The sequence below is a fragment of the Argiope bruennichi genome, chromosome 2 (assembly GCF_947563725.1).
Source record: "Argiope bruennichi chromosome 2, qqArgBrue1.1, whole genome shotgun sequence".
NCBI classification, from domain to species: domain Eukaryota; kingdom Metazoa; phylum Arthropoda; class Arachnida; order Araneae; family Araneidae; genus Argiope; species Argiope bruennichi.
Window position 1 is genome coordinate 88860583 of NC_079152.1, and position 16977 is coordinate 88877559.

A 16977-nucleotide genomic window follows, 5' to 3' on the forward strand; every position below is an offset into this window, starting at 1 on the left:
TTAATTTTATTGAAACAAATTATTATTTTGCTATTGTAGTTTTATAGGGGAGATGTAGAATGTGATTTTAAACTTTTTTTTCTTTCATTCATTCTTTCATTTAAAATATTCCTTGTTCTAAGAAATATTTAAAACAAACGCCCATAGCATGATTAAAAGAATTTAATTAAAAATTCGAGAAGAATATAATTAAAATCGATCAAAGTAAAGCAAAAGAATACTTATTATTTTTGTATTTTTAATGTTTTTTGGATCATAGTTTTTCCAAATTTATCCCTGAAGTATACTTGTTCTTATTTTTACGCTTTACAAAAATAAGATCCATGCTCAATATATCACGTCTTTTTTTTATCTTCAATTGCTTCTTCCAACTAGCAATTTTTTTATCCTTTTCTGTGAAAATCTTTTCTCTTATTACAAATAAAACTAATTGTGTTATTTTTCTTCTCATAGAAAATTATTTTCTCCTGGGAACTCGTTATAAAAATACTAACGTCTTATCTCTTTTTACGTGAAAATTGTTTCTCAATTATCGAAATTCATTGAAAACTAATGACCGTAAATTTCTGAAGTTTTTAAATAAAACCTTAGAGATTAGAAATTTCTTTTTTTACAAGAGTTTTCTTTCTTTTTTGGTTACAAGAGTTACAAGAAAATTTGAAAATATCATTCAAAAACGATTATGAAGCCTAAATTCAGGACTTTATTTTCTAATTTAAAAAAAAAAAGTTTTTTTTTCTAATTAGACTGACGATTTATCTTTATATAGAGTTTCAAATTTAATTCCTTTACAACATTAATCTTTAGAAAACTAAAGAGTAGCAAAATTTTTACATATTCATTAATCTCAAAATTTTCAAATCTCAGATTCTTAAGATTTCAAATCTCAGTTAAAGCTAATTTATTATTAGTTGTTTGCAGCCGTAAATTCTTCAGAAAAGTAAGACATTTTATATATTACTTCATAAGGGAATCGAAAAAACATTCAAAAAATGAAAAAAACGGATTAAGATATGAATAACAGTAGAAGAATTACTTTCAAAAGAACATAAAGTATTTTTTATAAGGATGTCGAACTGTTATGAAATCCATAAGCGTTCAAGGATATTTTATAACTCATATTGCTGCCATCTCGAATATTTTGAGCTCTATCCTAATTTAACAGCAATCTTCTTTATTATCTCTACAGAAATAGAATTTCGTTCTTTTTAGACAAATATACAACGATTCTGTAATATCAAATTTCATGGAATTTTTTGATAGTTCTTTATTAGTGAACAGATCTATTTAAAGATTACAATCCAAAGTGTCAATTGAATAATTGGTGTAAAATTAGAGTTTCTGTAAAATCTATATAAGGAATAACAATCTCATAAAACCAAGGCTCTTGTGAGGGTTAACGAATGCCGATATTGCGGAGCAAACGTTATCTGCGAAAATTTTAAGATTGCTTAGCAATACTGGATCATATCGACAATTTTTGTGTGCTTCATTAGTTTCCACGTTAATACAAAATCTGGCGAACAAATTTGATTTTTTTCTCTTCACACTAAATTATTAGCCACTGAAACGAAAAAAAAATCTATTTCCTTTTTGTTTTGTTTTGTTTTTATTCGCTTAATTTATTTTCCCCACTTTTCCATTTAACGATGCATAATTGTTTGCACTTTTATGATGCGTAAGCATCACTGAATAGTGAATATTAATTGCTAGTAATTTTTGACGACCAACTTTTTCACCGGAACTATGTTCACTAAAATGTTTAATTCAATATTTTATGTGACTTGGTATATATGACATCTTCAGCAAAATGATTTTAAACTCCAAGTTTGTACAGTCAGATAATTTATACTATTTTAGACACCTTATTCAGTTTCCCTTATTGCACTATATATTTTCCTATATTTTAATCATTTTCCAAAAATATGAAATTAAATAGACTTAAACAGAAATTTCAAACTTCAATTAATACAATTATTTTTTACTATTTTTGAAATAAAACATGTTTTTTTTTTTAAATTATGATTGCAGAAAATAAAATCACTCGGCACTGAAGTACTATGTGTACTGCAGATTATGCAATTTCTCAAGGGTATACGATTTCTGTACAATCAGTTATAAATTTTTCTGAATCATCGTAAATTTAGTTTTAAGCTTCTTTTTCAGAAGGAATTTAATTCTTCTAAAGGAATTTAATATTTGTTTTGCTTTAATTAATAAATATAGTTTTGAAAATGATATAAAGGTTAAATTTTATACAATCCATCGATCCTATTAATCATATTCACCGAAATATTTTTGGCATTCTATCTTTTAAATAAAAAATAAAATAAAACTCTTGCTACCAAATCTGATTGATTCATGAGAAATATTATTTTAGGACGATCGACAAATTCATGACTTAAGGTCAATCAGACTCAGGGCTCTGATTGCCGTATCTTCATTAAAATGGTTAATAGAGTTATCTGAAACCAAGCGTTTTTATAGAATAATGATATTTAGAATTTCATAACTCAAATCAGCTTAACTCAAACATTATAATATCAGAAAAGTAAATGAATTTTGGGATCATCAGCAAAGTTTCTCTTTCCATTTCTCTGTGGTTTGGAAGTTTACTCTTGAAAGACAGAGTAGTGACAATATTTCAAAGTTACAACAACATCAATTTATAATTTGATCTACGATTCTTTTCTTACAAGGTAATAATTTAAACACATTATCAATTACATCCGACTAAGTCCTAAAAAACCTACACTGCTATTCCTTGATAATTACAAAATTCATGTAACTATTTCTGTTATTGAGTTGGCAAAAACAAATGGTATGAATATGATAAATCATGAAAATCACAAGACTAATTATCGAAAGCATCAATTTGTTATGAATACATTTGACCCATTCAAAAACTTATTACAATCAGGCAATGAACAACTGTATGTTAACACTAAGTAATAGAGGTAAACTTGTTACCCTATATGTTGTGGTTAAATTGGTTTACTAAATCTGACCCCAAATGTTTTTATAAGGATTCAATGTTATAAGTATTCAATGTGTTAATTCCCTTTCAAAAGAATAATTTCACTCATGACGAGATTCTTCCTTCATTTGCAATTAACAGACTGATGATTCTACCATATCTGAAGTATAATTGAGCTCTTTTTGGTTCGTCAACATAGATTCTAACCCAAATTCTTGTTTCAGCGGAGAATAGGCACAAGTAAAGGAAAAACAAAAGTTAGATCAAAGATTATCACTGATGTTTCTGAAAAACTAGCATTCAGGAAGTGAAGTCAAATGATGACACTGAAACTAAATCTACGGAAAGAGACTCAAAAGAAACCGCCTTTTTTTAAAAAGAAATCTGAAAATAGTGATATTTTTTTAATTTATAAAGTTTAGCAAAGATTCTTCTCATTAATTAAATAGTAGCAAAATAAATATATTTTTAAAGGATCAAAAATTCTGAAAGCTACAAACTCTTGTAAATTGCTTGTTTTTAAGTACACAAATTTGAGACTTAATTAAAAATAACTAATCATTTTATGCGACTAAATTATTTCTTGATCTATGTTTGTTTTAATGCAGATCAAATATACAATAACCCCGAGCGTAGGTATGACCCTATAATGCACCTTTGATCATCATTTAAGGTTTTAAAAGTAATTAAAAATGTTGAAGTTGAAAGTTTTGTTTCTTAATTTATGCAATCACTCTGCTTAGTTTTATATTTAAGATTAGCATTCATTACGGCATATGAAGCCAAAGATAAAATGAATGTTTAATATTGGTGAAAAGTGCAACACTCTCCCACACTCGGAAAATATTGAAGAAAAATTTTAAAGTTTTCATTCGTTTTTTCTTTAAATTCCTCTGAGTGTTTTTATTCATTACTAAATTTGAAAAAAAATCTTCCTTAAAGAGCGTCTATTATCTAAGAAGTAAATAACACTAAAAACATTGCAGCTTTAGAGTTGATTGAGCTGCTCTATAGAGTATTTTCCATGAATTTACATATAGTAGCCAACCTATAAACATTATGTTAAAAATAAAGAGGATTTTATTGCAAAATGGCTAGAAATTATGGTAGAAACAAAAAATTAAATGTCATTTAATTATTGCTACTTAATGACAAAATATATCTTAATAATGAAATTTTTGTATTATTTTTTTTATTTATTCTCTATGTCTTTATTCATACAAACTTATTCAAAACATTCGTTATAGTTAGAAAAGGAGTTGAATTTATATATATTTATTTCGGGCCGCTAAGCTGTTTAATTTGAAACTTATATAGACACTTATTAGACATATCTGACAGCTACTTTAGGGCAACCCATTGGACTTCTCTTTTCATAGGAATATTTATAATTCAGACACTTTATTAATGTACCATTCTGTTTCAGAATTTTTATATTTTTTGGTTAAGCTCGAATATTTTTACAACTTATAATAAAATAATTTAAAAGAAAAAAAAGTGCTGATAAAGGAAGAAATTTTCCCCATAATTATATATAAAATTTTTCGGCGTCAAATTAGTTACAGCGGCTAGAAAACAATTATTCTATTCATTTGCATATTAAAATGTTCTGCGATCACAAACAATGCAAAGCAATTAATTACTTGCATCATAAATGTATTGTTCTAGCAAATAACTAAACAATTATATAAATAGGATTTTCTTTCAATACATCCCGATATATTTTTCTCGTTTCAGCAACTAAAATAAGAAAATTAATGATTTAAACGAATAACTGACTTTACTGTCTTGTTTACGAAGCGCTCTAATTGATGCAATTTCTTTCCAAAATGTATTCATTATGGATGAAAACAACCTCTTTTGATAAACTGAAATGTGTCCGCATTCAGAATTGTTTGGCAGATAATTATTTTGTTTTATGTAATTACTTTAAGGCTTTCCACCTGAAATAACGATCATTGTTAGAGAACGGTTACAAAATAAGATACTGTTTCGTTCAAGTGGGAATTTGATAAACGATAACAAATTGCAATTTTCAACATTTCAATACATAACTTTCTGAAGGATGTTGCAATATTTATAGAAAAAAGTCGTAACTTGAAGAAACATGATAGTTTTCCTGAGAGATAATATTAAAACCAATTTTAACTATCGAGTTTCTTAATTAGTATTTTCATTGCTTAGTTATTAGTTTAACTAGTTGTCAAATTTATATTCTTGGATTTCAAGAAAACTGGAGATAATTCTATCCCTTTTCTGATTTATTCTTTTGTTTTGATTTTCTTTCAGTGTTTCGCAATTTCGCGTTGCAAATCGAAAAGAATTACATATTTTGTTCCAAATTAATATTTTTGTTGATACAACTATATTTTTGTGAAATGAAAAAAGCTAAGGAGAAAGACATCTTGTCATTACAAGTTTGTTTACGAAATCAATATTTGAAAAAAAATCACACATTTAAAACACATGTAAAAAGAGATTAAATGTTAAAACTGATAACCTTTCATTTTTCATGAATTTATAATATATTACACAGAAAATAAATTAAGTTGAATTAAGATTAGAAAAATCATACAAATGAAATAAACTGTGTTTAACACTTTTTACAAAACACGTATATTAATTCAAATGTTCTAAGTGAAATATGTTATCTTAAAGACAACATTAAAACATTACCGCTCAAAAAATTAACGTTTTTAAAAATTTCAAAAAAGCAAAAAATAATTTAAGTGAACCAACAGTTAGATTTTAGACTCGAATTTTTTTTAATATTCTTGTGTGATATGGTAAACTCAGCGTATTATAGGATCGCTTATAAATTTTCAACCTTTTTTCGTTAACCTTTTCATCTGAAATTTGGTACGGATTTACCATTTTGAAATCAAAATTAAGCTTAAAAATTCCTTTATTTACCCTTTATTTATAATATATTGTTATCGTATGTAACGTGGTACGCGATAGTACTTTTTTGAATATAATTTAAAAATAATCGCAAATCTGCAATATTTATTGAAGAATGTTATACTAAAATTCACTCATATAGGTTATCAGTTTTTTGAACCATCACAATATCATAATATAAGTAGGCAGAACGATTTACTATTATTCTATTGACAGATTTATCTAAATTTTGCTAAAAAGTTGCAATTCAATTAGCAGAGTTTTATGCCAAAGTTCATCTTTTGAGTGATCGGATACGTTCTAATACAATAACGTATGCAATTGAACCTATTTCATTCTACCAATTATTTTATTCATGAGTAATTTTTTTAATATGCAAAACTTTAAGTAGATGTTGGGAACGAGATTACATATAATATTTTAGTTGCACAGTTAGAAATACCTACTTAAAAGTAGTTTGTTTTGAGAAAAATAAAGAGATGTTTTGATAGATTTCAGTCTAATATCTACAAGTTAATAGATGGTGCCGAACGACACTCGGGAACGTATCAGAGACCTTTAGATATAGTAGGTGTTGCCAACTGGTCAACAAAAATATTATATGCAATCTGGTTCCCAACAGTCGATTTAATTTTAAAACGTTTTCACGCAAAGGTATAAAAAACTCGAATATTTTTGATAATTATAATTTTTTTCCACTTAAATCTGTTATTAAAAAATAAAAAATAGGCATATGAAATTAAAACGCTATTAAATCTATAGCTTTTCCTGTATATTTTAAATTATTTAGTTGAAAATAAAAATATGTGCTTGTATTCAAAAGAATAAAATAATAATATTCCTTAAACATTAAAAAAAATGTGATAAATAAATCATCTTTCTCAATAAATAAAATTCTTTTTTCTAACAAATTAGAAACAATTCTAAACATTATTCAAATTTTATTAAACCTAAAAATAAGCTATAAATTAAGAAATAAAGAAATATTTTCCTTTCCTTTACTTTCCTTTCCTCACGAATCTTTTCATTGATCGCAAAATATGGGAAAACAACAAAGTATTAAATCCATTTCGATGCAACCAATCAAACGATTTTGCTGTTGGGAACTGAAACATAAAAAGACAATCATGTTACCAATATTAGAGAAATAACTGATGTTCTACTTCTTTGTTATCAAGAGAAAAATATTCTATCTAAGCGAGAAAACTATCTGACTATTCACAATAAAAAAAAAAAAAATAGAGGAAGAGGAGGTTCCACAAATTTCTATTATTATTTTCTTCCTTCCGCTGACTTTTTTTTTCTTCACCTTTTTCACTGTCGCACAATTTTCTTTCTGTTACGGTGGAAGATTTCTATTTTATGCTATGTTCAATATATTTCCTTCCGTGGGAGAAAATGGATTGCATTGAGATTTCGAACTTTTAAAGTCAAGTCTCCATAAAGTTATATCTCTTTCTCAGAGGATATAAATGGCTATGAAAATTCCCTTTTTTTCAACTTTTTGTTCCATATGTTCTTAGCCGACGAAGATACACCATAATCTTAGAGAGTCTAGATACAAAATCTAACTTTACCTTTGCTTTTGATGATATATATTATTTCAGTACAAAAATAATATATATCATTTGCAATAAATTTACAGAGTAAAGATATTGTAGAAACAATGTTAGACTATGTTAAAAGTGCGTTGGTACAAAAAGCCCTCATTCGCATTTATTCGATTTGAAATTCAAAACAATTTATAAAATAAACATGATGAATATAGTATTTAACAAAATATGCTAATATATTATAATTGTTCTATAATATAGATTTATAATACAGACTGCAGTGGTGAATACAAGCTGTATTTTTTTTTTATAAATATGGCTATACATCATTAAATAGAACTAGTCATATTTTTAAAAAGAAAGTAATTTGGATCTGTTTGCAATAGGATCGTATGATTGATTAATCATTTTTGCTATAGTGTCTTAGTTGCCTCAATTTCATGTATAAAATATCATTATTGTTAAATTAAATTCCCTGATGAAAAGCTTACTAAAATATTTTTATTGATGCAAAGTATAAATATAGGTCTTATATTAGCACAAGTATGTTAACTGCATCTTATCTCATATTATTGCTTGTCATACACGAGTGCAAATGCTGTCAGACAATATTATGTTTCGTTAGAATTTTTAATTAATAAATCAAAATTTCGTATATTTTGCTTTGTGGGATTTTTTACATTTTACATTGTGATATAATAGCGGCAGTGTAACAAAGTGTAACATGAGTGGCTTTTTTAATTGACTGATATAGTATATGCCTGATAATTCTTTTAATTTAGCGAAATGTTCAAAGATTCAATTCGGTATTACTTTTTTAATTGTTCTGACTGTCTAATTAGTTTAGTTTTAGTTCAGTTATATTAACGTCCCGTTGTAAAGCAAAACTAAAGCTATTTTGGTATGGACCTCGTAATTTTAAACAGCGGTTCGATGACGAGGACAACACCAGCGAGAGGACGTTTGGCTTTGACGGATTTAACGCGCAACAAACCCTTACACGACGGTTCTTCATTGGAAACGAGTCTCGAAACTGAAACCCTACGACTCACGAGCCGAGCCGAGCCGAGCCGAGACCTTATCACTACGCCAAGGTGGCCCTGACATTTTTTTATAGAGCTAAGGAATTTTTGATTTCATGGCAAGCCTCTTTGGAATGCAGGATGAAAATATTAAGCTCAAAAATGCGTTTATACTAAATATTAATTCCCTCGATTTCGTTACACTCTTGCCGACTATAAGTCAACAGATAGATTAGACATATAGATTTAGAGGCCTAATTTACTTATAAATGAAAAATAAGATTAAATAATAATTATTAATTGTTTTTAATTTCCATCCTTGAATATAAGAAATTTCAATAATAAAATACGTAATTTATAATATATTTTCCGACTAAAGTATCCATATGCCCTTTTTTTATTAGATTATATTAATACGCTTAATACACAAAATCACTTAAATATTCAATGTAATATTAATTAATTTGTTGCTAAGGAGATGCGTTAATTATAAGATACTCTTTGTAGATATTCAGAAATAATTTTTTCTTTCAGACACCTCCTTCCCCCCAGAAACCACCGAAGACGACGTCTCCCAAGAAGAAAAATGGAATGTTGTCTCCCATTAAAACACCGAAGACGCCTGGTTCAGATACAAGAAGTAAGTAGATACATTTTTCTGGAAATTATAGAAAACCTTAAACCTTAGTAACATGATAGCTCTTCTTTTCATCATGTTTAAATTGCATTTCTATTCAATTAGAGTAGAACTATTAATCCAAACCAAAAAATTTGGGTGGGAAGTTTTGAATGGAAACAGAATGCCTCCCTTAAATATCAATAATCTCCACAATCCAGATGATAACATTTTTTTATTCACAGTTTTTTTTATAAACTTAATTTAATCTTATAACTTTAAACGAGCAATTCTTACATTAAATAGAATTACATTAGAGTTTAGCTACATTAGAGTTTTTTTTCTATCTGTCCTCATGCTGACAATGTTCTTCAGCGACACCTCAGACCCGATTTCATCATAATGAAACTGAGTGTTGGTTCACAAATAGAAGTAATGATAGATTAACTGTAAAATGAATACTGTAATGCAGCAGATTTATATAGTTTCGAATAACATGTTAAACTAAATGCACTCATGAATTTTTTTATTGAAATGACCAGTTCATTTACAGGTAAGATTGGTTAAGAAATATTCATATATAATCAGTATAGATTTACAGATTCGTATCAAAATAATTTGTGAAAAAAAAACACGATTTTACAAAAGAAAAACTGCTGAGCAAAGCTCCATCTTCCAGATATTTTTTACTATAATTTGAGAAATTCCATAATTTTGTAAAATTGGTTGAATTCTATCAAAAATGGAATCGGTTCGATATGTCTAGGATATAATTATACGGAAAATTTCATTACCATTTTTTCCGGATCATATATTATTTTTAAACTAACAAATATAACGTGTATGATACAGTGCATTGCTCTAATGCAATTTGAGAGTTATTCTTGAAAATCACATATTGCGAAATATTTGATTAAAGCATTTTTAATAACACTGAAATATATTTCTCTCGGGTGTTTCAAACTTGATACTGTTACCAATTTGTGAAGTGATAAACATCTGGTTAAATCGATGGATTTTAGACGAGTGATTTATTGCTAGCATCCTGTATCCTGACAAACTTGAAATCTTTATCAGTCCTATGAGAGCTCTCACGCATGATCACACTCAAGATATATTAAACGTAATCTACTTGAAACTGTCGTTAACATATCAGTTTACGAGATAATTGTTTCATTTGGAATTGTCTCTAAAATCCTTTGCAAGGGAGAAATTCATCTGTCTAATGGATAATGGCAGCGTGAAAGCTGAGAATATAGATTTTGTACTTCTTCGTCAGGTCCATCAAATATGTATGTAATTGCGTTGAATAAGTGAAATATTAGGGATACCTTGAGTCGAAACGCATTTATTTTTATTAATTTATTTATAAGCTGGTAGATCATATATAGATATTTATTAGGATAAAAGACATTTCTAGAACGAGATTTGTCTAAAATGTGACATACCTTTAGCCAGAAAAAATATATTAATGCTGTGACGAAATTGCGACCCTAATACCTTTCAATGTATTCCCCTTGCGCCTTCACACACTAAGCTCATCGATCCTTCCACTGCCGAAAACTTCTTTTGAAGATGCCGCTGAAATGATCCCGTTTTGAGAGGATAGATAATCCAGAACGCGAATCTCTTCTCTACTCTCAAAACTGGATCTTTTCAGCGGCATCTTTAATTTCAGAAAAAGCCGGAAGTCGTAAGGAGCCATATCTGGAAAGTAGGAAGATTGGGATCCAACTGGAATTCCGTGTTTCGCCAAGAAAGTTTGGATAGGATGCGACGAATGAATTGGAGCATTGTCATGATCCAACTTCCAGTGTTTAGTCATCCAATGGTCTGGACTTTTGAGCCGAACATCATCTCTGAATCGGCGCAGAACTTGTTGATAGTACACTTTTGTCACTGTTTGTCCTTTCTGTGCGTATTCGTGATGCCTTCGTGATCATCTCCACCGATGTGCGGCCATTTGTGAATCGGTTAAACTATTCCTTCACTTCCATAGCATCTACTTCAGACACTTGCTGAATCTTATGAATTGTCTCGCTTCGAAAATCACCAAGTTTTTGACAAAATTTGATGCAATATCTTTGGTCAACTCGTTCAGTTATTTTGAGAAAAATCAAAAACACAAAGAACACTTATAACAACATCTGATTCAGCGGCCAGCACGCTGCGGCTGAAACACTAAAATCCGGAGAAGAAAAATTTCAGCATGCGAATTAAACTGTGTTCTTACACTGGATATAGTGGCGCTGCTCAAGAATCGTTATAATACGCAGGAAAATTCAAGATCGGATTCTTTTTAGACAGCTCTCGTAAATATCCTAAATCCGAGTCTTCCACAATTATCGTGTCACTGTCATAATTTTTTATTTCTTCTAATGGATTATTTTTCTTACGATCGACAAAAACAGATGTTATGTATTATATTTGTGAATAGTAATGGTCTCCCCATTACTCTATTTATCCAGATTTAAGCATTTTATTTCCTATCGTCGTTAATGATCTACAATATAATTTGAGAGGAATCAGATAGTCAATGTTAAATTCTCGCTAAAGAACCTAGCTGCCAGAAAAATTCCCCAAAACTATTGATTGATTCAAAAAAATTGTGGATATTGATTTTCTTTATTCTTGTATATCCGCGATTGTAACCAAGCCTTCTAACTGGAGACGTATGGGAGTTGGAGATGCATCGCGGGCATATATACATTTTTATTATTAATAAATGCTTCATCGAAGATTGATGATAACTTGATATTAGTTCTGCTTTTTTTAGTAATTTTATTTTGGTAAATATATTTCATCAACTAAATATTATCTCTTAAAAATCTTCATAACTGCAAGGCGTTTGAGAACTCGGTATGTAACATGGACTTCGATTTATTTCTCTAAGCTAGTCGTCTTAAATTCATTCTGATAAATGAATCACAATAAAGCATACAATATTTCTCTTACGCCTTAATATAAATAGAATAAATCTCTTTTCAATATCGTCAAAAATTTTACACAATAACAAAAAGGAATCTCAATTCTTTTAAAGTTATTTTTCAGGGAACATTTTATATTATTGAATGAATGCCTTTAAAAATGTTTTTATAGTCCCTGGTCAAAAAAGTTCAATTTTACCGCGCTACTCGAAAGATTTATTTTAAGGATCAAGAAAAGTTTAATATCCAGATGGATTGTATATATATCCAGGAATGTTACACTCAAGTGGAATGCAGTAATTCAATGGGAAAAATAACTGAAATAAATAGAATTCATGATTTCTTTTCCTTGCTTTCTGTGCATTATACACGGCTTTTACCTGACTTTTAGCTCTGATGAATAATGCAGCATTTCCACCACTGCTTTTAGAACGGCCTTTTCTACCAGAACAGTACTTATTCATTCCTATATGAAAAATTTCTTTTTCACTTTTTTCGCTGGGAATCATTATTCTCCCAGAATTATAAAGAATGTAAAGTAAAAGGAGAAAGACTCAAGAATTTTTATTAAAGTCTAGGGTTGCAATAAAAATTGATTTACTTATGATATTACAGTTACTAAATTTCGTAAACAAGAATAATGATTAAAATATTCACTCACCAGGGGAAAAAAATTATATAAAATAAATGTTCTTCGAAAATTGTTACTTAATCCTCTGGCTGCGTAATTCTTTAAAATCAATATTTAGATGCGATATTTGCAAATAAATGCAAAGATTTTCCAAAGAAAGTGAATTGATACTATATGTTGCACGATAATATTATAATATATTAAAAATTTGTAATCTTAAAAATAAACATTTTAAACTGCGAAAAACGCGGGATGCAACAGAAAATGGACTGATTGCCAAGCGGCGTAAATCGTGGAATACGCAGCTGGAGGGATAATTTCTAGGCAAAATTTTAACCAATTATGTTGTCATACATTTATTTTACCGAATTGCAAAATGGGAAATCTAACTTATCACCAAATTGTTAAGACACTCGTTGAGACAAACTTTTATTTATAACATTTTTGTTTTTAATCTTTCGGTTTTATCTCATGATTACAGACCGTAATGTTTTATAGCTTTAATTGCTTAATTTCATTTATCTTTTTTATAATATTTAATTAAATCAATGTGAAATTTAACTTTTTATGAAATAAAATGTATTTAAATGTTTTTAGCTTAATTTAAAAAGTAAATCTAAATTTGGTTTCTATTTTTTTACGTTTATAAAATAATGTTTTAATGCTTTAGTAAGTGAAGAAAATGATCATAAATCATTATATATGTTCTCTTGTTCAATAACTACAAAACTAAGGTAATGTCTTTATGACTTTTTAAAAATGTCGTTATATTTATTCACTTCCTTAGAAAAAACACTATTTACAAAATTACAAAGAATTTGCGTCTCGGTTTTACATTGGATTTGTTTCTATTTTGTGTCGTTTATTTATGTTTTACGATCACTACATCTGAATTCTTCTCTAACTTTGCATTTCACTGAAATAAATTAATTTCTATATAACACCCTACAGCTGCTTCAATCTATACCACTCACCTACAATATAAATCCCTTAGATATGCAGAAATACTTTTTGAAATAAATACTTTGAAAATAGGAAAACGAAAGAAATAATTAACATTTTTTTACATTCACGCTGATTTATTTATTTTTGTATTACGCGAGGTTTTACCGATTTCCTTTTCACCGCTCTTCATAATTTATTTAAGAATGCGTTAGTATCTAATAGTATAATAAGCTCTGTTTTTACACTAATTCTGGTGTATTGCCCTTCAGTGCAAAGGTTATAAGAATTTATAAATATTGAACATTTTATGTAGTGATGAAGAAAAAGTAACGTCAAAGAAAATTGTTTATATATTTTTAAAAAAATTCCCAGAAGCTTGGAAAAACATTTTTATGAAAATAAGACGTCAATAAGCATGAAGGGCAGCCATGATAAGCTTTTATAAAACTTAGAAACTCTTCTAGGCTTAAATATTTCCATATGCAGACAAGAGTACCGGTTGGTTCAAAATAACATTCTTTGGCGAATGCACGATCATTTATTGATCTCTGGGCTTTTGTTGAGGCAATATCGCATATGCAGAAATGAAGACGCTTTTCTTTCTCAGTTGTTGCCGCCCGGAGGAATATCCTGTATGATTGATGTTGCGCGCAAACATTAACTGGCGCTTGATACAATGGCTTTTAGAATTGCTTTGACATGAAGAATGAAGTCTTGTCGAAATTCGACCGTTATTCCATTTGACAAAAGTTATGGAAGTTGTCTTCAAGTGAGGGGAATCGTTATATGTTTGAATATTTGGTTGAAACTCGCTGTCAGTTTTCATTGTGATCACTACATTATTGCATTAGTTATTCACGGAATTATGTGTTATAGCTATAGTGATAAACGTTTTAAGTGTAAATATAAATCAAAGAATAATTTCATGCTCTAATTTAGTATTTCTCAGTTGTATATATATTTTTTTGGAAGCTGAGATCATAAAAATGTTAATCTATGGTAATAAAGGTGCTATTTCACTTAGATAAATATCTAGATTTCTTTGTTAAATTACTGTATAGGTCTGGCAAAATATAAAATGTACAATAGCAATGTGTAAGTGAGTGAAATACATACGCAAAACAATCAGATAGTGAAATGAATTTTTCGAAACATGGATCATTACTCAGCAATTTTTCCCCCCGATTTCTATTCACTTAGGGAAGCATTTCTATTTCACTTAGGGAAATTCTAGATTCCTTTATTAAATGATTGTATATGTCTGACAAAATATAATATAAAATGTACTATAAAATTGTGCCATTGAGTGAACAGATATATCAAAACAATCAGATTGTGCAACGAATTTTTCCAAACATGGATCGTCACTGAGAGATCCTTTTTCGATTTCTATTCATTTACAGAAATCTTTTTTTGATTTCGATTTAACTTTGAAGAATTTCTAGATTTCTTTGTTAAATAATTGTATAGGTCTATCGAAATATATTATGAAATGTACAATAGCATTGTGCCATTGAGTGAATAGATACGTCAAAACAATCAGATTGTGAAATGAATTTTTTCAAATATGGATCATCAATCAGCAATCTTTTTCGATTTCTTCAATCAAATGGGATTTATTTCTTATAGTCATACAGCATTATTAAATTTTAAAATAGTGCTGTGATATTTTAAATCATGGCCATTATGAGCATATTTAGCATAGCGTGGACTAGCGTGAGCATATTTAGCATAACGTTTAGTCATCACTACAGCAGAGCTGCATCATGTGAACTCGCATTTCATTTTTTACACTTGAATTTCCATATACATTCGATTTCGTTGACTCCCTCCGCTGATAAAATAATTGTGTTAATGCCCGTCGTGTTGTTGAGAAGAATTTGTAATATGATGCTACATGTTTTGTCACTTTTCTCTAAATGTTTTGTCACCGTAATCATGTAATTAATACGATTTCTCCAGGCATGCACAATTAATTGCAAGAAAAATATCAAAGTTATATCAAGATTAATAATGTCACTAAAACTACAGTCTCACTTTCAATAAGATGCACCATAGTTGAAAGCATCATTTCACAGATGGGAAAAATTAATTATTAGTGAAAGATGAATGCATATATTAATTTAGTTCTTTATTTAAAATTTTAGGCAGTGAATTATTTCCAAAATGTGTGTTAATATAATAACTAAAGATAAAAAATATTTAATGCATAATGAAATAAATTCAGGTAATGTCATTACCGCATGACATATGTAATTACATATCTCATTTAACACCTAACTATAATTATATTACCCCAATAGTAAAATTTTGATTTTGATATTAGAGAGCGTCTGGTTTGAAATAGAATATAACGGAGATTCGCTGTAAATTAAGAACTAACGCAAATTAAATCCATTAAGTGTGAGATGATATTTGCCAAACAGAAAGTTAATGTACCTAAATTAAAATAAAGTTTTTACCCATTTCCACGTTTTCTTGTGCTATAGAAAGTTGACAGATTTCTCACAATATAATATTAAAGCAACTCGTTTTACGTGTACCACTTACAAATGACATTAATTGACTGATATGACATTAACTGATCTCACATTTACTGATTTAATTTGTTAAAAGAAATATTGTTTAAGAAATGTTAAAAAAAATTTCACCTCTACTTAACAATCTTTTGGTAATGAATTAAAAATATTCAATGAATCTAAGCATCAAAAAAAATCACAGTCAAATAGGTTTAGAAGAATTTAAATTCAAAGTCATCAACTAGCCCATAAGGACTTAACCTGCAATACAATACATTCTCGAATAGCAATAAGTAAATTAATTGTTATACAGGAAGGTATGTATAACAAGGTTGTATATCAAAAACCGAGTCAAAAATTTATAAATGAATGGATTAAATAACAATAGAGAAAGCGAAATTTTAATCATTCGAATGTTTAGGAAAAACAAAGTATTGTTGATATTACAATGGCACTTTTAAAATGTAAATTTCAAAACTGCAATTCATAAAATAATAAATTCATTTCGGAATATTACAAAAAATTCTGCAAGTATTCGTAAACACTAAACAAGTTTTCCACATAAATTAAATTCTTGAGTAAACATTGCATAATATACTAAACCCAAGTGATTCTGCTGAACGAAAGAATTAATTAATATTTCAGATGTTGTAATCATTCTAGCAGTAAAATCAAATTAACAGATAATTACTCTCCGTACCAACAAACTTCAAACTGTGAATATAGATTGCTTAAAATAAATTGTGTTGCACATTTTATTGTAAATGTTAATTTTTTTATAACACCGAGTGGTAACAATTTTAATCAAACCCCTAATTGATATCTTTTCTTGCAACATGAAAAAGCAAAACTATTTCAATGTTAGTTTTCAATAAACACCGTGTTA

The 16977-nt window shown here is 28.4% G+C and overlaps 1 protein-coding gene across 3 annotated transcripts in view; it reads left to right on the plus strand.

Annotated features, from left to right (window-relative positions):
- LOC129959334 (calponin homology domain-containing protein DDB_G0272472-like) overlaps nt 1–16977 on the plus strand; it is a 207004-nt gene that overhangs the window by 164217 nt on the left and 25810 nt on the right. For all 3 annotated transcript variants that reach the window (XM_056072159.1, XM_056072153.1, XM_056072165.1), the window contains one exon: nt 8988–9093. In XM_056072159.1, coding sequence (XP_055928134.1) covers nt 8988–9093 — 106 coding nt within the window. The remainder of the gene's footprint in view (nt 1–8987; nt 9094–16977) is intronic.